Genomic DNA, 26,500 nt, shown 5'->3' with positions numbered 1-26,500 from the left:
GCCTTGTACCAGCGTGTGTCCCTTAACATCAGGCAGGCCCTAAGTTCTGCGCTTTGCACCAAAGTTCCACATTAACTAGGCTGAATGGTACAAAGATTAGTAGGCCCGAGAACCAGGAACAGGTCTTGCAATGGCTGTCGGATAACGCTTAAAGCACATTGTCCACCAGCCAGGCAGCCTCTACCTCCTCTTACCCAACAGTCTTGTCCTCCTTCCACCCAAAATTCCCAATCTTCCCAGAACAATAACCCCAACTGTCCCTGCTCCCCAGAGCTGTTCTCCCTTCCTTTGACTGTACCGCAACCTGCCCCTCCATTTCACGATTCCACAGACCTAACAGATGAGTATCTGTGTCCAGATGCTCAAACACTAGAGTCTCCTCCATTCCATCTCCGGTCGATTTGGTGGCGGATGACCAGCAACCCACCCTCATCGACGACGATGAGACGCAGTTGCTGTCAGGGAAGCCAGTTGACATGAGCGTTGTGCAGGAGGAGGAGGCGAGACAGGAGTTGGAAGAGGAGGTGGTGGACGACCTGGACAAGGCGGATGTCAAGCTGGGAAAGTAGTGTGGATGTTGAGGCAGGTGCAGCACCAAAAAGGGTAGCTAGAGGCAGAGACATGTCCAGAGGCAGAGGTCAGCTGCTTTGCCGAAGCCAGGCCAGACCCGGAATGTCCGAAGATGTTCCCTTTTGTACCCAGCCCAGAAAAACTCCCCCATCGAGGACACGTTTCTTGAAGGTGTAGAGTTTTTTCAAGGAATGCGCCGAGGACAGATATAGTGTCGTCTACACAATTTGCCTCTCGAAATCGAGTAGGGGCCCTGAGAAGAGCAACCTGTCCACCACTTCAATGCACCGTCATTTGGAATCCAAGCAATGGAATCAGTGGCAGGCAGCAACGGCAGGACAAACGTCGCCCGCCGTTCATGCCACTGCCTCTGCTCACAGTGCTGGCGATGCACTCCAGAGGACGAGCCAGGACATCACTTCATCTGCCTCCGCCACTTTGTTGACTTCTCCCTCATCCTCCCCTGTTTCTGTCTTATCTCCTTCTCCTGCACCATCAAAGGCACCATCAGGCGCTTCTTTACAACAACCCACCATCTCTCAGACATTGGAGCGCCGGCAGAAATACACCGCTAACCACCCACCCACGCAAGCCTAGAACGCCAACATCGCTAAACTGCTGGCCCAGGAGAGGTTGGCGTTCCGGCTTGTTGAAACTCCCGCCTTCCCGGACCTGATGGCAACTGTGGCACCTCACTATGCCGTCCCTAGCCGTCTCAACTTCTCCCGGTGTGGCGTCCCCGCCTTGCACCAGCACGTGTCACTCAACATCAGGTGGGCCCTTAGTTCCGCGCTTTGCTGCAAGGTCCACTTGACCACCGACACTTGGACAAGCGCCTGTGGTCAGGGATGCTGCTTATCTTTAAGGACAGGCAGGGTGAATGTGGTGGAGTCTGGTCCCGGGGTGCAAACTGAGGTACCCTATCTCCTCTCCCAGGCCAAAATTCATGGCAGGAGTAGACTGAAACCCTACGACGCTGCAACCTCCACCACAGCTACTAGCGGCAAACGCTAAAACACTGGTGTGGGGAGACGTCAGCAGGCGGTGCTGAAGCTCATCAGCTTGGGGGACAGACAGCACAGTGCCTCCGAGGTCAGGGATGCCATCCTGGCTGAGATGGCATTTTTTTTTCCCTGCTACACCTGGGGCCTGGCATTTTTACGCCTGTGATAATGGCTGGAACCTGGTAGCGGCTCTGGAGCTTGCCAGCCTCCAACACGTTCCATGTTTGGCCCACGTCTAACCTAGTGGTGCAAAGTTTTTTTAAAACATACCCAAATGTACCGAAGCTACTGTTGAAAATGCGGCGCTTGTGCGCCCACTTTTGCAAGTGCACAGGAGTCGCTGCTAGCCTAAAAACACTCTAGCAAGGCCTACATCTGTCCAAACACAGGCTGTTGTCCGTCATTCACACACGCTGAAACCCTACAATACCATATCTTGAGCAGGGTGTGTGAGCTGCACAGACCTTTGATGGAGTTCCATCTACAAAACCCAAGGGTTCCTCAAAGTCAGCTCCCAAAGTTTCTGCACCATGAGTTTCCAGGGGTGGCAGAGTTATGGCTAGGGGCAGAGGCATGAATAGGGATGATGTCTAGGGGCAAAAGCAGTGTGGATGTGGAGGCAAGCTAAGCAGGAAAAACTGGGGGTACAAGCTAAGGCATGGACTGGGGTGATGTCTAGGGGCAAAAGCAGTGTGGATGTGGAGGCAAGCTAAGCAGGAAAAACTGGGGGTACAAGCTAAGGCATGGACTGGGGTGATGTCTAGGGACAAAAGCAGTGTGGATGTGGAGGCAAGCAAAGCAGGGAAAATGGTGGCTAGAGGCAAAGGGATGTCCATAGGCAGCAAGGGCAAAGATGCAAAACTCTCCCCTGTTTCAAGAATTTTCCTGACTTGTCTCCCCACAAAACATTCCTGGGAGGAGGGCTGAAACACCACCCTCCTCCTCCTCCGCTGTTAGATTGACCCCAGCTACGAGCTGAAAACGCTGCAACACTGGTGTGGGGAGACGTCAGCAGGCTGGGCTGAAGCTCATCAGCTTGGGAGACGGACAGCACACTGCCTCTGAGGTCAGGGATGCCATCCTGGATGAGATGGCAATTTGTTTATCCCCGCTGCCCCTGGGGCCAGGCTTTTTTGTCTTGTTGGAGGGCTCTGGAGCTTGCCAGCCTCCAACACGTTCCATGCCTGGCCCACGTGTTCAATGTAGTGGTGCAATGATTTTTAAAAACATACCCCAAATTAGCTGAGCTAAGGGTGAAAGTGCGGCACTTGGACACCCACTTTCCCAAGTCTACAGTACCTGGAGCTAGCCGCAATACACTCCAGCAAGGCCTACATCTGCCTGAAGCACCTACTGTTGTGCGAGGTCACCACACGCTCTAACCCTAGATACAGTATGTTCAGCAGGGTGTGTGAGCAGCAGAGACCTTTGATGGAGTACCAGCTACAAAACCCAAGGGTTCCTCAGAGTCAGCTCCCTCACTTTCTGCACCATGAGTTTCCATGGGTGGCAGACTTATGGCTAGAGGCACAGGCATGGATAGGGGTGATGTGTAGGGGCAAAAGCAGTGTGGATGTGGAGGCAAGCTAAGCAGCAAAAACTGGGGGTACAAGCAGCCGGTGGCATCATCACTGACAAGCACAGCTGTCTGTCAGCTGACAGGCTGACTTTCACCAAAATGAACAGACAATGGATGGATTCATCATATACATGTCAGTTACATGACAAATTTAGTGCAATTTGCAAGTCCAAGATGGGTTGGAGATCTGCGGAGAGGAATCTCGCCAGCTCTTGCGGGTGCCATCATTTGGAAGGCAAGCCCTGGGCTCAGTGGGTGAGAGCAAGCGCAGGATAATCGTCGTTTGGCCTGGCGGCCACTGCCTCTCCCACTGTTGACAGGGCTGGCGCTGCAGTCCAGACCAGCAGCCAGGACACCTCCATATCTGCCTCTGACACTTTGGGGAGTTCACCCTTATCCTCACCTTTTCCTGCCATTTCTCCTTTTGCCCGCGCCATCATGCGCCTCTTCCCAGCAACTCCCCATCTCCCAAGCCTTTCATTTCATGCTAAAGTACAGCGCAACCCACCCACATGCCCAAGGCTTCAACGGCCTCATCTCAAGAAATCTGGCCCAGGAGATGTTGGAATCCCGGCTGGGGGACACTCTGCCCTTTTTGGACAGAGTGTCTACTGCGCCACCGCACTGTGCCGTCCACACCAGCACTTTCCCCCAAACATGAGGCGGTCCCTAAATTCAGCGCTTAGCCCTAAAGTTCCATGTGACCAGTTACGAATGGACAAGTGCATGCGGACAGGAACGCTACCTTTCAATTTGGGCACAGTGGTTGAATGTAGTTGAGGCGTGGACCGGGTCGCAAAATGTGGTGGCCTGACTTGTCTCCCCACACAACATTCCTGGGAGGAGGGCTGAAACACCACCCTCCTCCGCTGTTAAATTGACCCCAGCTACGAGCTGGAAACGCTGCAACACTGGTGTGGGGAGACGTCAGCGGGCCGTGCTGAAGCTCATCAGCTTGGGGGCCAGACAGCACACTGCCTACAAAGTGAGTCATGCCATCCTCGATGAGACGGCAATGTGGTTTTTGCCACTGCACCTGGGCCCAGGCATGTTGTCATGTGTGATAATGGCCGTAACCTGGGATTGGCTCTGTAGCTTGGCAGCCTGCAACATATTCCATGCCTGGGCCACGTTTTTAACTCATTGCTGCTAATCTTTTGAAAAAGGTACCCCAATGTTCCTGAGCTACTGGTGAAAGTGTGGCGCTTGTGCGGATAGTTTTTAAAGTGTATAGTTGCCGCTGCTAGCCTCTATGCACTCCTACAACGCCTGTACCTGCTGGAACAACGGCTGTTGTGCGACGTCTCCACACTGCTGGCACTAAACATATCATGTGTTGAGCAGAGTGTGTGAGCAGCACAGACCTTTGATGTAGTTCCAACTCCAAAACCCTCGGGTTCGTCAAAGTCAACTCCCTCAGTTGCTCAACCATGAGTGGCCATGGGTGGCAGACTTATGTGAAATCCCATCCCATCCATTGCACTGGACATGAAACATTAGCATGCGCTCAGCACAACTTCGGATATGGCAGCTGCGTTAAGCAGGGTGCAGGGTACAACACAGACCAGGCCCGAGCACCAGGAACAGGTGTTAGAAATACTGCAGCATCCGCCATTTCCTTCCAATTTTGGGGTTTTGGACCCGCCACCGACTTGTCTGGACCTAAGTGGGGATCATGAGACACAGTTGCCATCAGGGCAAGCTGTGGTCATGTGCGGTTTGCAGTAAGGGGCCAGTGCGCAATTGGAAGAGGAGTTGGTGGATGACGAGGCCACCGACCCCACATGGACAGGGGTGATGTCTAGGGGCTAAAGCAGTGTAGATGTAGAGGGAAGCTAAATCAACAAAAAACCTGTGTAGAAGCAAAGGCATAAACTGGGGTGATGTTTAGGGGCTAAAGCAGTGTAGATGTGGAGGGAAGCTAATTCAACAAAAAAAAAAACAGGGTAGAAGCAAAGGCATAAACTGGGGTGATGTTTAGGGGCTAAAGCAGTGTAGATGTGAAGGGAAGCTAATTCAACAAAAAAAACAGGGTAGAAGCAAAGGCATAAACTGGGGTGATGTTTAGGGGTGAAAGCAGTGTAGATGTGGAGGGAAGCTAAGCAGCAAAAACAGTGGGTAGAAGCAAAGGCATGCAAAACTCTACCCTGTTGGAAGACTTATTCCTAGGTCTGGAACACGTTAATGGCCCCCCTGGACAAATTACTGCCACTCAGGGGCCTAGTGTCACCAGGAGGGACAAGTATAGGCGCATGTTGTGGGAATACCTGGCCGACACCAGCTCTGTCCTCTCCGATCCCTCTGTGCTCTACAGCCTACACTTATTTTCTCATCTTTTTTTCTGCACTGCACATCTCTTGCCTGCTTCCTTTGGGATCTTACAAGTGGTGGTCCACTTCCAAAGATGGTAATTTCACTAGACAGTGTAACGGGAGTAGCTGAGGGATCGCTGTCTTAACCACTTTTTGGCACAAAATTAACTTCCAAAGCCAAATATGGTGCAAGTATATGATGCAAGGACACCTACACACCTATCTCTGACACATTGGGGAGTTCACCCTCATGCGCCCTTTTGGCCTGCACCATCATGCGCCTCTTCCCAGCCACTCCACATTTCCCAAGCTTTTCATTGCAGGCAGAAGTACAACACAACCCACCCCCATGCCCAAGCCTGTAACAGCCTCATCGATAAACTGCTGGCCCTGGAGATGTTGGTGTTTGTTTATGCTTCTGGAGACCCAGGCCTTCCGTCAGCAGATGGCAGCTGGGGCACCTCCCTATGCTGGGCCTAGCCGTTACTACTTCTCTTGGTGTGCTGTCTCTGCCTTGCGCCTGCATGTGTCCCATAACATCAGTCGGGCCCAGAGCTCTGCGCTTTGCTGCAAGGTCCACTTGACCACCGACACATGGACAAGCGCCTGTGGTCAGGGATGCTGCAGTGCTTATCTTTAATGACAGGCAGGGTGAATGTGGTGGAGTCTGTTCCCCGGGTGCAAACTGGGGTGGCCTATCTCCTCTCCCAGGCCAAAATTCATGGCAGGAGTAGACTGAAACCCTACGATGCTGCAACCTCCACCCCAGCTACTAGCGGAAAACACTGTAACACTGGCATGGGGAGACGTCAGCAGGCCGTGCTGAAACTGATCAGCTTGGGGGACAGACAGCACAGTGCCTCCGAGATCAGGGATGCCATCCTGGCTGAGATGGCATTTTTTTTTCCCTGCTACACCTGGGGCCTGGCATTTTTGCGCCTGTGATAATGGCTGGAACCTGGTAGCAGATCTGGAGCTTGCCAGACTCAAACACGGTCCACGCATGGCCCACGTTTTTCAACTTGTTGGTGCCATGTTTCTTTGAAACCTACACCATTGTGCCTGATATACAGGTCAAAGTGGGGCCATTTTCGTAAGTGAGAACTAGCCTCTGCTAGGCAGAAAACATTCAGAGCACACTCCTCTCATCTTCGCACCGTTGGCTGGCGGAGGAAGACGAGGGGGTTGGAGTGGCATCTGATGTCCCTGTCCCACACGAGGCTAGAGGGTGCACTTCAGTGCATCCCATTGCTTCACCACAAATGGTGTGAAGGGGAGTGGAAAATGGAGGAAATGGAGAGTGACCCTTACAGTTGGGGCCAGCAAAGGCATGCCAAGTAACACACTGGCACACATGGCTGACTTCATCTTGGGTTGCTTTTCAACACATATTTCACATCATGAAGAACAAATAATACTGGATTTTTACAAGCCTCGAACCCCGGTCTAGGTCTAATGTCTGTTCCTTTCTTATATTAGGGGAGAGGGAAAAAAAATTACTTCAGTGATACGTTTAGCGTACATAGACTGACTATTAATGTGTATCCCACTTAGTGTTGTTAGGGTTACACACCGTCACAACCTGGCTAAAGCTTCTATAGCTGTTAATAAAGTCAACATAACTTTACGGTATCCAAAAAGACAGCTGGTACCGACAGAGAGCAAGACAAATGTCACCCAAAGCTGTGAGCTCTGAACACCCACAGTGACTTTGGCGTCATCATCATTATAAGGGAGCGGGTGGTAATAAATAACTTGGCAGTGCCTAAAACCCAAAAAGCTTATACAACTATATTTACATTAACCCCTTAGCGACCCTTGATGTAACTGTACGTCATGGGTCGCATGGGCATGTATGGAGCGAGCTCACACGCTGAGCTCGCTCCATACACGGCAGATGCCGGCTGTATAATACAGCCAGGACCTGCCACTAACAGCAGCGGTCGGTGCCCGAGCCGATCGCTGCTGTTAACCCTTTACACACTGCGGTCAAACGTGACCGCAGTGTGTAAACGGCGCCGGCGGCATGGGCGCCGCCATGTTTTGCCGATTGCCGCCCTCCTGAACGTCACAAGAGGGCGGTGATCGGTTGCTATGACAGCCGGACGTCTATTGAAGGCTTCCAGGCTTGTCTCTGCATTACTTCTATTAGACGATGCCAGAGGCCGCCTCTAATAGAAGTGCTGCGATTTTCCTATTCACTGCAATACTGTAGTATTGTATGAGCGATCAGACCCCCTAGGTTTCAAGGTAACTAAGGGGTCTGATCATAAATGTAACAGAAGAAAAAAAAAAGTTTTTAAAAGTATTAAAAAAATAAAAAAAATATAAAAGTTCAAATCACCCCCCTTTCCCTAGATTAGCTATAAAAGTAATTAAAGAACATTAAACATAAACATATTAGGTATCCCCGCGCTCCAAAATGCCCGAACTATTATAATATTAAAACATTTATCCCATACTGCGAACAGCGTAGCGGCAAAAAAAATAAAAACAGCCAAAAAGCGTTTTTTTCAACACTTTGCCTCCTATAAAAAATTGAATAAAAAGTGATCAAACCATCAGATCTTTCCCCAAATGGTATCAATAGAAACGTCATCTTGTCCCGCATAAAAAGACACCACAACCAGCTCCATATATGGAAATATGAAAAAGTTACAGGTGTTAGAACATGATGACACAATTTTTTTTTTCTATTTTGCAAAGTTTATCATTTTTTTAAAAGTATCAAAACATTTCAAATACTATATAAATTTGGTATCACCGCGTTCGTACTGACACGTAGAACACAGGTAACATGTCATTTGTACCAAACAGTGAACGCTGTAAAAATTAAACCCATAAGAAAATGGCGCAAATGCATTTTTTCTCCAATTGCGCCTCATTCTGAATTTTTTTCCAGCTTCCCAGTACATTGCACAGCATATTGAATGGTGCCATTACAAAGTACAATTTGTCCCGCAAACAATAAGCCATCATGTGACTCTGTGAACTGAAAAATGAAAAAGTTATGGCTCTTGAAATGTGAGGAGGGAAAAACGAAAATGCGAAACCAAAAAATGGCCTGGTCCTTAAGGGGTTAAGATACACAAATGACACTTTTCAGTAGCATGTCATGAGACAAGCTGATAAGCTCTTCCTTTGTGCAGTGCTATTTGAAAGTTAAACGCTGCCTTTATTTTAATTCTGGAGAAGGTGCAGACATTAGATTTAGAACATGTTGTCTTCATTGTCCAAATCCTCTATATAGGTAATGTGTTTTTCGGGCCGAGCTGTCTGGGAACAAGCTGGTACAGCACTGACAACCTGGGTGAATATGGCAAGAGCCTGAGATGTAGGGTGAATGAATCCCCAAATTATTTGTGGAATTCCCAGTGAGACAATGGCACTATCTATCAGTAGCAAAAATTGTGGGTGCACGTAACCCCAATATATTCTTTGAATTCCCAGTGAGACAATGGCACTGTATAGCAGTAGCAAAAATTGTGGGTGCACGTAACCCCAATATATTCTTTGAATTCCCAGTCAGACAATGGCACTATATACCAGTAGCAAAAATTGTGGGTGCACGTAACCCCAATATATTCTTTTAATTACCAGTCAGAAACTGGCACTATATAGCAGTAGCAAAAATTGTGGGTGCACATAACCCCAATATATTCTTTGAATTCCCAGTGAGACAATGGCACTGTATAGCAGTAGCAAAAATTGTGGGTGCACATAACCCCCATATATTCTTTGAATTCCCAGTCAGACAATGGCACTATATACCAGTAGCAAAAATTGTGGGTGCACATAACCCCAATATATTCTTTGAATGCCCAGTGAGACAATGGCACTGTATAGCAGTAGCAAAAATTGTGGGTGCACGTAACCCCCATATATTCTTTGAATTCCCAGTCAGACAATGGCACTATATACCAGTAGCAAAAATTGTGGGTGCACGTAACCCCAATATATTCTTTGAATTCCCAGTGAGACAATGGCACTGTATAGCAGTAGCAAAAATTGTGGGTGCACGTAACCCCCATATATTCTTTGAATTCCCAGTCAGACAATGGCACTATATACCAGTAGCAAAAATTGTGGGTGCACGTAACCCCAATATATTCTTTGAATTACCAGTCAGAAACTGGCACTATATAGCAGTAGCAAAAATTGTGGGTGCACATAACCCCAATATATTCTTTGAATTCCCAGTGAGACAATGGCACTATATACCAGTAGCAAAAATTGTGGGTGCACGTAACCCCAATATATTCTTTGAATTCCCAGTCAGACAATGGCACTATATACCAGTAGCAAGAAATGAGGGTATTTGTAACCCCAATATATTCTTTGAATTCCCAGTCAGACAATGGCACTATATACCAGTAGCAAAAATTGTGGGTGCACGTAACCCCAATATATTCTTTGAATTACCAGTCAGAAACTGGCACTATATGGCAGTAGCAAGAAATGAGGGTATTTGTAACCCCAATATATTCTTTGAATTCCCAGTCAGACAATGGCACTATATACCAGTAGCAAAAATTGTGGGTGCACATAACCCCAATATATTCTTTGAATTCCCAGTGAGACAATGGCACTATATAGCAGTAGCAAAAATTGTGGGTGCACGTAACCCCCATATATTCTTTGAATTCCCAGTGAGACAATGGCACTATATACCAGTAGCAAAAATTGTAGGTGCACGTAACCCCAATATATTCTTTGAATTACCAGTCAGAAACTGGCACTATATAGCAGTAGCAAAAATTGTGGGTGCACATAACCCCAATATATTCTTTGAATTCCCAGTGAGACAATGGCACTATATACCAGTAGCAAAAATTGTGGGTGCACGTAACCCCAATATATTCTTTGAATTCCCAGTCAGACAATGGCACTATACACCAGTAGCAAAAATTGTGGGTGCACGTAACCCCAATATATTCTTTGAATTCCCAGTGAGACAATGGCACTGTATAGCAGTAGCAAAAATTGTGGGTGCACGTAACCCCCATATATTCTTTGAATTCCCAGTCAGACAATGGCACTATATACCAGTAGCAAAAATTGTGGGTGCACGTAACCCCAATATATTCTTTGAATTCCCAGTCAGACAATGGCACTATATACCAGTAGCAAGAAATGAGGGTATTTGTAACCCCAATATATTCTTTGAATTCCCAGTCAGACAATGGCACTATATACCAGTAGCAAAAATTGTGGGTGCACATAACCCCAATATATTCTTTGAATTCCCAGTGAGACAATGGCACTTTATAGCAGTAGCAAAAATTGTGGGTGCACATAACCCCAATATATTCTTTGAATTCCCAGTCAGACAATGGCACTGTATAGCAGTAGCAAAAATTGTGGGTGCACGTAACCCCCATATATTCTTTGAATTCCCAGTCAGACAATGGCACTATATACCAGTAGCAAAAATTGTGGGTGCACGTAACCCCAATATATTCTTTGAATTCCCAGTGAGACAATGGCACTATATACCAGTAGCAAAAATTGTGGGTGCACGTAACCCCAATATATTCTTTGAATTCCCAGTGAGACAATGGCACTGTATACCAGTAGCAAAAATTGTGGGTGCACATAACCCCAATATATTCTTTGAATTCCCAGTCAGACAATGGCACTATATACCAGTAGCAAAAATAGTGGGTGTATATAGCCCCAATTCTATTGCTAGGGGACTTGCAGGGTATTTCTGAGGTGAAGGGGGGGGGGCACACCGTTGGAACGGGTATCGGGGGTATATATCGGGTATACGGGAATACACTGACAGTGTATTCCATTCAGGATCCTGGGAAAGCTGGGTTGCGGCGATTGAGCCCGTCAGTGCCACGTTACACTGACAAGCTTCTCCCTGGAATTTAGCTCTTATAAGAGCTGTTGGTTGTCTTCTCCTTCCTATCCTAGCCTGTCCCTGCCTACCCAGAATCTAAGCCCTAGCTAACTGGACGGAAACCTCCGTCCCCGGTGAATTGCAAGCTCAGAATGACGCGAACCTGGGCGGCGCTGTTCTTTTAGAGGTCACATGTTTTCGGCAGCCAATGGGTTTTGCCTACTTTTTTCAACGTCACCGGTGTCGTAGTTCCTGTCCCACCTACCCTGCGCTGTTATTGGAGCAAAAAAGGCGCCAGGGAAGGTGGGAGGGGAATCGAGTAATGGCGCACTTTACCACGCGGTGTTCGATTCGATTCGAACATGCCGAACAGCCTAATATCCGATCGAACATGAGTTCGATAGAACACTGTTCGCTCATCTCTAATTAGTAACCCTTAGGCCGGCTTCACACGGACATTACAGTATGGGACGCTGAAGCTGCGAGGAAGCCGGAACTCCTAGCATCATAAACAACTATACTGCTGACAACCAAATGTGTCCATGCCAAGCCGGCCTTAGGGTGCCATTACACGTGTGGTCTTTATTCACATTAGCGCATGTGCTGTTGTTTCTACTCTGATCAAAAACACACCTGTGTAATAGCAGCCCTAGGGCGGGTTCAGGCTACCCTTGTTAAAGGGGCTCTATCAGCAAAATTTTGCTGTATGAGCCCCACATATGTGTGAAATGCCTTTAAAAAGGCTATTAAGGCACCGGTAATCTTATTTTAAACCCCCGTCCCGTTTTAAAATAAAACTATAAAAACATATAGGTAAATCATACTTGAACATCCACGGGGGGCGGTCCTGCACGATACAACGTCATCTTCTGACACACCTACCTCTTCTTTCAGCAACGCCCTTCAGTCCTGACTCTTCCCCGGCTTCATCTTTATCTTCTTCCAGCGGTTCAAATCCAATTGGTTGAAATCCGGCGCGTACGCAGTAGCACTCCCTCTGGAGCTACGGCACAAACTCCGGCGCCATTTTTCTCAATGGCAGTCCCGCCTGAGTGTGCGCAGTACCTCCGGAGGGAGCGCTGGATTTCAACCAACTGGATTTGAACCGCCAGAAGATGATGAAGCCCGGGGAAGAGCCAGGATCGGAGGGCGTCGCCAAAAGAAGAAGAAAGAAGAGGTAGGCGTGCTGGAAGATGACGGTGCACGTTCAGGTATGATTTACATATATGTTTTTATAGTTTTATTTTAAAACAGGACGGGGGTTTAAAATAATATTAGCGGTGCCTGAATGGCCTTTTTAAAGACTATTCACACATATGTGGAGCTCATACAGCAAAATTTTGCTGATAGAGCCTCTTTAATGTCCGCTGATGGATGAGAGCAACGAACATTAACTGCAGCAGAGAAATGGACAGAGACAGTCAGTGACCATTCCCGTTAACACTAATGTAAACAACATGATGGACGCTGTCTCCCGTCTCTCCTCCGTCTCCCGTCTGTCCTCCGTCTCCCGTCTGTCCTCCGTCTCCCGTCATTTAGCTTTAGTTTTCTGACTGAAGAATAAGTTGTGCGCGCCGGACATTTTCCTTCCCTTACAAAAATAAACAAGAATGACGGAAGAAACACAAGAGATAGAAAAAAGGAGACAGAAGACGGCGTCCTTAATGGGTTTTTTGTAACATTCTAGTCAATGGGAACAGACGCAGGAGGACGAGGAGGCTCCATCTATGTCTATTACTCTCATCCTATGACAGATGACAGTAACGGACATGTATAACAGTAGTGTGAACATAACCTTACTTCATCATGTTCTAGGTCTTCCACTACTGTATACAGAGATCTTGTTGTGCCTTGATGGGTCAGAGTCGTTTTGGTGACGCAAGAGGTGGGGGTGGGGAAAGTTATGGCTAATTGCTGGATTTCTTACTACTAAAGTTATGACACTCAGAAAACACTATTTACACTTTTATTTTTAATAAATTTTATTTTTTGGGCAAAAAAATAAAAAAATACATAAAGTAAAAACAAAATAACAGCGAAACACGAACAAACTCAGAGGTCACTTTTTAAAGGGATCCTATCATTCAAACGCATTTTTTTATGACTAAGGGCTCGTTCACATCTGCGGCCCGGCACTCCGTACTTAGGTTTCCGTTTCCTGCCTAAAACACAGGCAGGATACGGAAACCTGCAGGAGTCTCTCTCACCCATTCATTTGAATGGGTGAGAGAGATGTCCGGCCGTGCGCGGCAGTGAGCGTTTTAGGCTCTCTGCCGCGAAACCGGGTTTTATAATCCGGACACAGAGTCGGACATGCAGTACTCTGTGTCCAGATAAAAAAATCCGGTTTCGCGGCGGAGAGCCTAAAACGCTCACCGCCGCTCACGGCCGGACCCGGTCTATGGTTGAAACCATAGAACGGAGACCCCAAACGCAAGTGTGAACCCAACGTAACACGTCGGAATAGCCTTAAGAAAAGCTATTCTTCTCCTACGTTTTGTTGTCTTCTCCACGCCGCTGTTCGCCTGAAATGTCGGTTTTTGTCTGTATGCAAATTAGTTCTCTCGCAGAACTGGGGGCGTCCCCAATGCTGCGAAAGAACTCTCTCCAGCGTTGCCTACATCTTTGTCAGCAACGGCCTCTTCATCATCTTCTTCCGGTGCGCAGTGGGTCAAAATTCAACGCGTGCGCAAGTCGGCTCTGCTAGCGGGCCTCGGCCACAAAAAAGGGCCACGCGCATGTGAAGTTGGCTCTGCTGAGGCCTGTTGGCAGAGCCGACTTGCGCATGCGTTGAATTTTGACCCACTGTGCGCCGAAAGAAGAAGATGAAGACCCCGTTGCTGACGAAGATGGAGGCGGCACTGGAGAGAGTTCTCTCGCAGTATTGGGGCCGCCCCCAGTGCTGTCTGAGTGCTGGGGCCTGCCCCCAGTGCTAAGAGAGAACTCATTTGCATACCGACAAAAACCAGGATTTGAGTCCGGCGCCTGCGCAGTCTGCTCTGCCATTGGGACGCAGGCAAAAGCTAAGTGCACAGGCCGGCGGCCATTCTTTTGGAGGCCGCTACGTGCACATGCACAGTACGCTCCTGTAGTTGTATGGAGAACAGGAGTGTACTGCGCATGCGCGCGTAGCGGCCTCCAAAAAAATAGCCACCGGCCTGTGCACTCAGCTCTTGCCTGCGTCCTGATGGCAGAACTGACTGCGCAGGCACCGGATTGTGACCCCAGAGAAGACGCAGAAGAGGCGGTTGCTGTTGAAGATGGAGGCGTCACTGGAGAGAGTTCTCTGGCAGCATTGGGGACGCCCTCAGTGCTGTCTGAGCGCTGCCCTCCCAGTGCTGCGAAAGAACTAAATTGCATACTGGTAAAAACCGGTATTTCTACCGAAGGGCGGACCAGAGACGGCGGATAAAGGTAGAAGACGAATAGCCTTTCTTAAGGCTATTCTGACCTGTCAGCTAGAAAAAAAGTGTTTAAACGATAGGATCCCTTTAAATAATTGTATCCCTTCTCGACATCCGTAATAGTACATGCCGGACCTTTAAAGATGGCGGCCATCATAGCCACTGGGTCTTCAGAGTATTGTATAATAGAGACCCGATACTAATGAGTGCAGCTATAACTACATCCAGGTATATCCCACTATCCCCCATGTCCCTCCAGTGTACCCCACATTACTAACAAGCACCGCACTATCCCCCATGTCCCTCCAGTGTACCCCCACATTACTAACAAGCATCCTGCTATCCCTCATATCCCTCCAGTGTACCCCACATTACTAACAAGCACCACACTATCCCCCATGTCCCTCCAGTGTACCCCCACACTGTTACTATCCCCCATAAACCTTAAAGGGCTTGCCCAGTCCCAACAAGCATTATTTTATGCAACCAATATTTATATAACCAATAGAGGGCGCTCGTACATCGAAACGGCCGTCCTAGATTGAGAGACTATACCTGGTAATAATCCCAGCATCATTGCAAAATAAAGGCCTCTTGGAAGGTCGGGCATGATGCTAAAGGGAGCAGCCTTTATTGGGTTATTTCACTGGAATTCTGTCATCCTAACTACATCAGGGAAGACAGGCTTGCACATTCCAGTGAGCGCCCTCTATTGGTTTGCAACAATGAGGCCGCTTCTGACTTCCTAATTACATCATGGAAGACAGATTTGCATATTCTTCCCATGGTTCCTTGCGAAGTGGAGTGCTAAAGGCTTAATAAATCTCCACACACCTATATGGTGGTCTCTCCCTAAGGAGTGACAATATCCCCTTAATCCTTTTATTTGAGCCTTGTTCAGGGCATGTTGGGGGTTTTGGCCTGGCAGATGGCTGACGCTTGGTTGGGGGGTATCAGTTTTTCTCGGGGCTCTGTGGCTCAGCCAGGCTTGGTGGTGGTAAGAGCCAGGGCTGCTGCCCTGTATGTGAGTCCAGAATGATAGCGCCCTCTTCTGCATGGTGAGCCATAGGAGGAGTCTGCCTAGCTCTGCCCTGCAGGCCATGTTGGAGGTGCTGCGGTGGACATGAAGGAGGTACTTGCAGAACTCCAGGTGGAAGGTCTCTGTTGGGCTGGATTCCCACTTTGACTGGTCTGGACATACCGATGTCCTGTCCTGTGGATAGATTATATACTGACATACCGATGTCCTGTCCTGTGGATAGATTATATACTGACATACCGATGTCCTGTCCTGTGGATAGATTATATACTGACATACCGATGTCCTGTCCTGTGGATAGATTATATACTGACATACCGATGTCCTGTGGGTATATTATATACTGACATACCGATGTCCTGTGGGTATATTATATACTGACATACCGATGTCCTGTGGATAGATTATATACTGACATACTGATGACCTGTCCTGTGGATAGATTATATACTGACATACTGATGTCCTGTCCTGTGGATAGATTATATACTGACATACCGATGACCTGTCCTGTGGATAGATTATATACTGACATACCGATGTCCTGTCCTGTGGATAGATTATATACTGACATACCGATGTCCTGTCCTGTGGATAGATTATATACTGACATACTGATGTCCTGTCCTGTAGATAGATCATATACTGACATACCGATGTCCTGTGGATAGATTATATACTGATATACCGATGACCTGTCCTGTGGATAGATTATATACTGATATACCGATGAGCCGTCCTGTGAATAGATTATATACTGACATACTGATGTCCTGCCCTGTGGATAGATTATATACTGACATACCGATGAGCCATCCTGTGGATAGATTATATACTGACATACCGATGTCCTGCCCTGTGGATAGATTATGTACTGACATACCGATGTCCTGTCCTGTGGATAGATTATATGCTGACATACTGATGTCCTGTCCTGTGGATAGATTATATACTGACATACCGATGTCCTGTCCTGTGGATAGATTATATACTGACATACTGATGAGCCGTCCTATGGATAGATTATATACTGACATACTGATGTCCTGTCCTGTGGATAGATTATATACTGACATACTGATGTCCTGTCCTGTGGATAGATTATATACTGACATACTGATGTCCTGTCCTGTAGATAGATCATATACTGACATACCGATGTCCTGTGGATAGATTATATACTGATATACCGATGACCTGTCCTGTGGATAGATTATATACTGATATACCGATGAGCCGTCCTGTGAATAGATTATATACTGACATACTGATGTCCTGCCCTGTGGATAGATTATATACTGACATACCGATGAGCCATCCTGTGGATAGATTATATACTGACATACCGATGTCCTGCCCTGTGGATAGATTATATACTGACATACCGATGTCCTGTCCTGTGGATAGATTATATACTGACATACTGATGTCCTGTCCTGTGGATAGATTATATACTGACATACCGATGTCCTGTCCTGTGGATAGATTATATACTGACATACTGATGAGCCGTCCTATGGATAGATTATATACTGACATACTGATGTCCTGTCCTGTGGATAGATTATATACTGACATACTGATGAGCCATCCTGTGGATAGATTATATACTGACATACCGATGAGCCATCCTGTGGATCGGTTATCAGTATAAAAGAATCAATTTGGGGCCAGAAAACCCTTTAATCGATGTGATGTTTATAGGTTAGGAGCAGTGGTGAACCTGCCCCTTTTGCTACCTGAGGCAAACGATCAAAAAACGTCCCCTAGACTGAAGATGGGAGGGGGGGGGGTGTTGGCACGATTGGGTTTTTCTTTTGATTGTCCACATTAGGTAGCGGGGGGAAAGGTGTGTGTCCTAGTAGTGAAATTGCAGCGAACACAGTGCAGTAGTATTTTGTTACTCACAGGAGACATCTTCCCACATTTCCAGGCTCCATTTCTTAATAAAAACTGTTACTCACCTCTCTGGGATCCGATAATACTCATAGCAGGCATTGGGCCTGTATGGTAATGTCCCAGACGTCACGTGGTCTGCTCCCACATTATAACGTTCCCCTCCAAATGTCCCACAGTATTAAGCCCCTCTCCTTGTTCCGCAGTTTAAACTAGCAGAAACTAGAGGAGGACATTAAACTGGGGCAGTAGGAGGGGGGACATTAAACTGGAGCAGTAGGAGGGGGGACATTAAACTGGGGCAGCTGGAGGGGGGACATTAATCTGGGGCAGCTGGAGGGGGACATTAATCTGGGGCAGCTGGAGGGGGACATTAATCTGGGGCAGCTACCGCCACTCCCCCACGGTTTAATAGCCTCCTCCTGTTGACCCCAGTTTAATGTCACCCATCTATCTGCCTTCAGTTAAACTGCCCCTTACATCTGTCCTCAGTTCTCTCCTCTTGCTTACACATGATGTCTCTTCTCACCTCCTCATCTTCTTTCAGTCTCCATTCTCGACAGCTCTCTCTCTCTCTCGCTGTGTAACAAGAACAACACAGTCCCATGTGGCTCCGCTCACTATCGAGTCTGCTGATCGCCTAGTGAACTAAAGGACCTGTAATGATGTCAGTGATGATGTCATAACAGGTCTTTTAGCTGATTTGCAATTCGGCATCTATCTAGGTCAGGGGTAGGGAACCTTCGGCTCTCCAGGTGCTGTGAAACTACAACTCCCATCATGCTCCATTCACTTCCATGGGAGTTTCAAGAAAAGCAGAGCAAGTATGCATGCTGGGAGTTGTAGTTTTGCAACAGCTGGAGAGCCGTAAGTTCTCTACCCCCTGATCTAGGTCTATCTAGGGCACTGACATCATCACAGGTCCTTTAACTTTAATAATGTTTAGGTAAAAAAAAAAAAAAAGAAGAAGAAGTAGTTCCGTGGCTGCAGCCCCCTCCCGAAGTGCCACCTGAAGTGGCTGTCTCATCTCGCCCCATTAGAGGTGCGGCCCTGCCTGTATCACTGACATATGTACACGGGTCCTTGTTACTATCTTCCTTTCCAGAATGTTCTCCTATGATCTCACTACTTAGAATATCTCACACCCCCAATTCCAGCAGAAACCTTGGATGAAGATTGTTTAGGAAGTGCGAGGCCTAAAGATTAGACAGCACTGCCTTGTAGAGAGCGGCCTGATGCTTAGAGCACATATGGCTTCTTACAAGGAACTAGATGTCACATCTACAATTCTGCTCCTTCTCCTTACACAGTCATGTAGATTGTAAGGTGCTCGCGTCATAAGGAGGAAAATCACATTCATCTTTTCTATCTTCTCCCAATTTTATTCAGACAGTTTAGGAGGCGGCAAAATATTTCCCAAGAAGCTTTATGTCATTTCTTATTCCGCAGTCTTCTGTTATGAGACAGAAGGAAAGAATAATCTACAGATAGAGATGTGATTATGTTAATGGGAGACCCCTTTAAGAGAGAGGACTAAGCTCCTTATTATAGAAACACATGTAGATTTATTAAAGACTTCAAGGAAAAATGGAAACAGGGAAACCTTCCGGAATAACAGAAATCTCAGTCAATGTCTCATTAGCTTACATCATCAGAGGGGCTCATAGTTCAGTTTCTTCATCTGGATATCTTGTAGAGTTCCAGCTTGGTTCATGCTCGATCATCTGGTTGATGGACTCTGGGATGGTCATGACCTCTTGTCGAGGATGACAGAGAAGAGATAGCGGCAGACCTGCCATAGACTCCCCAAGGATGACGACCACCAGAGATATGTGTGTCTGTCACTCATTTATGTTCATGATGAGAGGGGGAGTTGCCCTTTATTCTAAAGCTTTCTTGTGTCTATATTAGGATAACTCTAAAATGGTGCACCCTAACCACACCCATGTAGAAGAATGAACTCAGCAGTCTAGAATTAACCCTATATGCCAGGAATATTGTAATATAACATTTAACAACGTCACACACAGACGGCTCAGCTACATACACGTCACACGAAGACGGCTCCGCTACATACATGTCACCCGCAGACGGCTCCGCTACATACACGTCACACACAGACGGATCCGCTACATACACGTCACACGCAGACGGCTCCGCTACATACACGTCACACGCAGACGGCTCCGCTACATACACATCACACGCAGACGGCTCCGCTACATACACATCACACAAAGAGCTCAGCTACATACACATCACACATAGATGACTATTACATACACATCACACATAGATGACTCTGCTGCATACACATCACACACACAGCTCTACTACACACACACCTACACGTTGCCCCAATAGGAGACCTGAATCAGCAATGTACTGATCGCTGGTTCAGCACTATACATGTGTATTGCAGTCTATAGTGGAAGTCAGTATATGCAGATGCAGGCTGACTTCCTCAGTTCTGGACAGGAGCAACCAGGTGCTGGGGGGGCTACTAGCAGCCCAGAGTCACTGGCCAGACCCCAAGCTGCAGAAGATGCATATCGGCACCCTCCCCCCCAGGGTCGGACTGGGATGTCTAGGGCCCACCAGTGGAATTGTTTTTAGGGGCCCACCGCCAGGACCCTGCAGATCAGCGGTACCGAGACAGGGCGGTTAAAGGTAATAACATGTTGGGAGCCATGCTACTCACGCACTATACCATGCGCACTACATATACCTACTGCTACAGCCTGTATGGCAAGTGAACAGCATGGCTCCTAGAAATGTTACCATTACCCGTAGCTGAAGTGTCCTGGAAAAGCTGATCTGCAGAGGTCCTGGCTGTTGTATCATCGCAGATGTAATATTGATGGCCTATCCTAAGGACAGACCATCAATATTAGAAAGATGGATAAATCCTTTAAAGTGGTTGTCCAGGAATTGGAGCAACTCATGTGGTGGGAGGGAGGTGTAAAATAAAAAAACAAATAAATAAAAAAAGAATACTCATCTGTCCTTAGCGGTTAAACGGTTTTGCGGCGGAGAGCATAAAACGCACACCGCCGCACCCGGTCTGACAGCTTTCTGTCTTCTACATGCAGAAGACGGAAAGCTGAGAACGGACTGCCGAACGCTAGTGTGAACCTAGCGTCAGGCTAAAGCCCCATGTAGCAAGACAAAGCAAAAAGCGCTGCGGGAAAAACCCCGGCGGCAACACATCAGTTTTTCCTGCAGCGCTTATTGCAGGAACTCTGCAGAGGTTTCCTCTGAGGACTTTGTTTCCTTTAGGGTAAGTTCACGCAGGGATTTTTGGTCAGGATTTTGAGGCCGTATCTGCCTCAAAATCCTGACCAAAAAGATGGCTCCCATTGAAATCAATGGGAGCCGGTCAGTTCTTTTTTTTCCGGGAGCCGGTTTGTTCCAGCTCCCAGAAAAAGAAGCGTGGTGCTCATTCTTCAGGTCGTTTCGCCTCGCGATTCAGCCTGAAGACACTCCCTCCTCCCATCTAGGCCCATTTATTGGGCCTAATCTGGAGCAGAGTGCGTGACTGGATGCCGGTGCATCCAGTCGCGGCTACCCGATTTTTGGTCCGGAACATGAGGCGGCCTCTGCCTCAGGTTCCGGACCAAAAAACCCCGTGTGAACTTAGCCTTATACCTATAGTGAAACTGCAGGTGTTTCTGCAGATATAAGTGACATGCTGCAATTTCCAAAACCGCAACAGTTTTGGAAATTGCAGTGTGTCCGCCGTGTGTGTTTTTCTGCAATGTGTGGATGGGATTGCACTCACTATATACCTACACACTCAGGCCTGGTTCACATCTGCGTTCAGTAATCCATTCGGGGAGTCTGCATGGGGACCCTCCCAAACAGACTACCGAACGCATTAGCAAGTGGTATGCAGTGAAAGCACACATAGACTATAATGGGGTCCATGTGCTTTCCGTGCGGTGTCTGCATACAACATGCGGACAGAAAAGTACTTTACAATCTACTTTCCTGTCCACATGACTCGTGCGGACACCGCGTGGAAAGCACACGGACCCCATTATAGTCTATGCGGTCCGCGTACTTTCACTGCACACCGCTTGCTAATGCGTTTGGTAATCCGTTCGGGGGGAAGGGGGAGGGGGTTCCCATGCAGACTCCCCAAACAGATCACCAAACGCAGATGTGAACCAGGCCTTATACATATACCATATATACTCACACATATACAATACAATATACATATACAATGCTATAGCACATATACATTTATATACATTCATATACCATATAAGTCATATATATACTTGTATGAATACTATATATACAAACACACATATATACATACACATTATTATAGCATACAGTATATACTCACACATACCTGTATACAAACATACAGTACTCACACAGTATACAAGACACATACTTTACACAAATGTACATATATACATATTAAACATACAGATTTTACAAAGAGTTTACTCACCTATTCCAGCAGCAGTCGGCTCCTGTCCTCCCCACACGCTGCGATGTAACAGGACTCAGTGTGAGGAGGAGGGGGGAGGGGGAGGAAGTGCGTGCGTGCGTGCAGCAGGGGAGATCTCACAGGACAGCAGCTGCAGGTAAGTGAAGGGAGAAGCCATTAGCTGATGCTGAAGAAAGACACGTTGTCCTCCGATGTGTACTTCTTCAGCATCAGCTAATGGGGGCCCCTGTGTGTGGAGGCAGATGCATTGGCCAGGTGCCCGGTTGGGGCCCCTGGCCATCCCGATCGGGCCCCGACCAATGCATCTGCATTGGTAAAAATCAAAACTTTAAGTCAGGGCTCGGGGGCCCACCGGGGGATTCCCCGGTACACCGGTGGGCCAGTCTGAGCCTGCTCCCCCCACATCTTGAAGGTTAAGTGGCAGGGTGTAAGTTACAGCCAACACACGCTCTTCATGGTGCCTGTGAAATTCAGTGTCAATATCAAACAAGATGCTGCGTTCGCTATTGACCATGGCATCTTAAGGGTTAAACAGTAGGGATCAGTGTTATCAACGTCTAACCACATTCACCTGCGCACATGTATGAAGAATGCATGAAGGGGTCAAAGTTAAAATAAATAATTTAACATAAAAAAAACAAACCTGTGAATATAAGTTCCTTCTTACAACATAGACGGGTCAATGATTTCAGGTTGAAAATCCACTTACAATTTGCTTTTACCATTTGTGAATTTGTTGATTTTTAACAAGGTCTGATTTCTGAGCAAAAAATTTTCCACGTTCTGGGCATCAATAAGACTTCTCTTCAGTGTGAGTTCTTTGATGCCTAAGGACAAATTTAGAGATAAAAGATTTCCCACATTCTGAGAAACAATATGACTTCTCTCCTGTATGAATTCTTTGATGCTTAACAAGGCCTGATTTACGAGTAAAACATTTCCCACATTCTGGGCATGAATATGGCTTTTCTCCTGTGTGAATTCTTTGATGCTTAATAAGGTCTGAAATCTGAGCAAAACATTTCTCACATTCTGGGCATGAATATGGCTTCTCTCCTGTGTGAATTCTTTGATGCTTAATTAGGTCTGATTTCTGAGCAAAACATTTCCCACATTTTGAGCATGAATATGGCTTCTCCCCTGTGTGAGCTCTTTGATGCATAATAAAGTGGAATTTAGAGATAAAACATTTTCCACATTCTGAGCAACAATATGGCTTCTCTCCTGTGTGAATTTTTTGATGCTTATCAAGGCCTGATTTCCGAGTAAAACATTTCCCACATTCTGGGCATGAAAATGGCTTTTCTCCTGTGTGAATTCTTTGATGCTTAATAAGATCAGATTTAGAGATAAAACATTTCCCACATTCTGAGCACGAATAAGACTTCTCTCCTGTGTGAATTCTTTGATGCTTAATAAGATCAGATTTCTGAGCAAAACATTTCCCACATTCTGAGCATGAATATGGCTTCTCCCCTGTGTGAGACTTTTGATGTTCAACAAGATGTGATTTCTGAGTAAAACATTCCCCACATTCTGGGCAAGAATATGGCTTCTCTCCTGTGTGAATTCTCTGATGTGTAACAAGTCGTGTTTTCCAAGTAAAGCATTTTCCACATTCTGAGCAAGGATAGGGCTTCTCCCCTGTGTGAGTTCTTTGATGCTTAACAAGGTTTGATTTCTGAGCAAAACATTTCTCACATTCTGTGCATGAAAATGGTTTCTCTCCTGTGTGTATTCTTTGATGCCTAATAAGGTCTGAATTAGAAATAAAACATTTCCCACATTCTGGGCATGAATATGGCTTCTCCCCTGTGTGAGTTCTTTGATGTGTAACACCTCTTCTGCATCTTTTATTTTGCTTAACAGACTGTGATGAATTAGAAGACTGATCTTTCTTCTGAAGGGCTGAGGATATATCTGGGTTAATGACATGCTCTTCATATGGATCTTGTGTGATACCATGATCCTCCGCTGTATAATCTGTAGATATCAGATGTCCCTCTGAGCTCCTGGTACAGTCATCTGACAAGAAGAAAACTGATGTTACTATTATTGAATAACATAACCTTATAAGTATATTCTCCACTGAGCTGCCGCTGCCTGAGACGCTTCAGACCGTGTGAAGAAGTGAAGTCAGTGGCACAGGCAGCAAACGACGGCAGCGCGGCCTACTTCATTAGTATTCACTGTGCTGAGACGGAGGTTAGTGATAATGAATAGTAATGAAGCGGGGCAGAAGACGCCACCACTGCTCTAGGTCACTGTAGAGGTGAACACAATCCCTGGCTGCTTAAATATGGCCACTTATGTGGAATAATACTGTAGGATGCCATAAATCTTACTGTCTTACACCCCATACACACAATAGAATCTAAACCACATCAGCTGGATTTCCCAGCCTGAACTCACTGCTAGACATGAGTAAGTAGTGAAATATTGGAAAATTCAATTCGAGTAGACCTCAATATTCGACTATTCGATCGAATATCGAATCCCATTATAGTCTATGGGAAAAACATGCTCGTTTCAGGCGAAACCAAATTTCGATCAAGAGTCACCAAGTCCACAATGACACCTCAGGAAATTATGCCAACACCTCTGGAATGCAACTGGGACAGCAAGGGAAGCATGCCTGGGTGCATCTAACACGCCCAAGTCCCAGTATTACGCCACTATCACAGCCTATCAACTAGACACTTTCCAAACTCAATACAACTATCAGTGGCGTAACTAGGAATGGCGGGGACCTGTGGCGAACGTTTGACATGGGCCCCCCCAACCGACACCGAAGACCACGACCGGCCCCCTTCTCCGCACTCTATCATGTCCCTTAGTGGCCCCTGCACACAGTATTATCCCCCATAGTGGCCCCTGCACACAGTATTTTGTCCCTTACTGGCCCCTGCACACAGTATTTTGTCCCTTACTGGCCCCTACACACAGTATTTTCCCCCATAGTGGCCCCTGCACACAGTATCATCCCCAATAGTGTCCCCTGAACAACGTATTATACCCCATAGTGGACACCCATAAACAATTATACTCTGAGACCCGGGGGAATAAAAACATAAAAAATTACTGTTTCTTACCTATCCTCCGGCTCCTACGCTGTCTTCTCCGCTGCCGTCATTCTGAAAGACGTCAGACGTCACATGACCCGGACGCAGGCCGGGTTCATGTGACGTCAGAAAGGACGTCAGGAAGGAGGCCTGGCAGGATTGTGGAGAGGTAAGTAACAGTGTTTGTTACGTTCCCTTACCTCTCCCGGTCTGCCGATCATTATACTCGGGGGTCTGCAAAGAACCCCGAGTATAATAATAGTGTTTGTGGGGCCCGCGGTGTCACTTACCGATCCCGGCCCAGCCAGGATCGGCAAGTGAATAGGGCCCGTAACGGCCTATTAAAAAAAAAAAAAAAACACAGCGGTAGCAGCTGTCACAGGGCCCCCTAATGGCTCGGGCCCTGTGGCAGCCGCCTCCGCTGCCTCTATGGTAGTTACGCCCCTGACCTCTATGGAAAGTGGAAAAATACTTGAAAATCTTCTTTCCTCTTCATTAGTATGGACAGAAAGACAAATTTTAAGCTAAAGAAACATTAGCATGTACCCCTTTAAATCACATTGCCTATGACAACCACAGATGGAATAGGCAAGGGGGAAATCAAACAGCCCCCACCCTTAAAGGTCATTGTGTATGTGTGTGTGTGATGTGGTGAGACCTCCAAAAATTACTTTTCTGGCCCTTGAGGTGAGCCCTTCCAAATTAAGTTAAAGGCCATTAAGCTGAGCTATACAAAAATTACTTTCTGGCCCATGGGGTGAGGTAAGCCTTGTAGCAGCAGAGATTGGGGCCCTTAAGGTGAAATGAGCCTGCTAGTAGCAGAGTATTATGCTCGATGGATGAATTGAGGATTGTAGGAGCATAATATTAGGCCCTTGAGGTGAGCCTCAATGGGGTGGTTTTAAATGTCGTTTTTCAATGGTGTTTGTGGAGGAGGAGGAGGAAGAGGGGGAGGATGAACTGACGAGCAGGAGCAGAAACATGGAGCTTCATGTTGGAGTGCTTTATACTGGTGGAGGAGCAAATCCTGGGTCAATCCATTGGCCGTTCATTTTGATCAGCGTAAACCGTTCAGCACTGTCGGACGGCTGCGTTTATCGGTGATGATGCTATCGGCTGCGCTAAAGACCCTTTCTGATAGCACTCTGGCGGTAGGGCAGGACAGCACCTCCAAGGCATAAAAAGCCAGTTCCAACTACAGGTCCAACTTCAACACCCAATACATGTAGGGCGCAGAGGAATCGGAGAGGACAGGGTTGTGGTAGGCCAGGTACTCACGCAACATGCGCCTATACTTGTCCCGCCTGGTGACACTAGG

The 26,500-nt window shown here is 47.1% G+C and overlaps 1 protein-coding gene across 1 annotated transcript in view; it reads right to left on the bottom strand.

Annotated features, from left to right (window-relative positions):
* Positions 1 to 24,542, bottom strand: part of LOC142199207 (uncharacterized) — a 66,895-nt gene extending 42,353 nt beyond the window's left edge. The window contains exons 1-2 of the mRNA XM_075269761.1: positions 24,533 to 24,542; positions 23,375 to 24,145 (exon numbers count right to left, since the gene is read on the bottom strand). Of these exons, the coding sequence (XP_075125862.1) occupies positions 23,375 to 24,145; positions 24,533 to 24,542 (781 nt within the window). The remainder of the gene's footprint in view (positions 1 to 23,374; positions 24,146 to 24,532) is intronic.
* Positions 24,543 to 26,500: the final 1,958 nt, after the last annotated feature.

Source organism: Leptodactylus fuscus, chromosome 1, assembly GCF_031893055.1.
Source record: "Leptodactylus fuscus isolate aLepFus1 chromosome 1, aLepFus1.hap2, whole genome shotgun sequence".
NCBI classification, from domain to species: domain Eukaryota; kingdom Metazoa; phylum Chordata; class Amphibia; order Anura; family Leptodactylidae; genus Leptodactylus; species Leptodactylus fuscus.
Note: the sequence above shows the minus strand (reverse complement) of the source record. Positions and strands in the feature narration are given on the sequence as shown.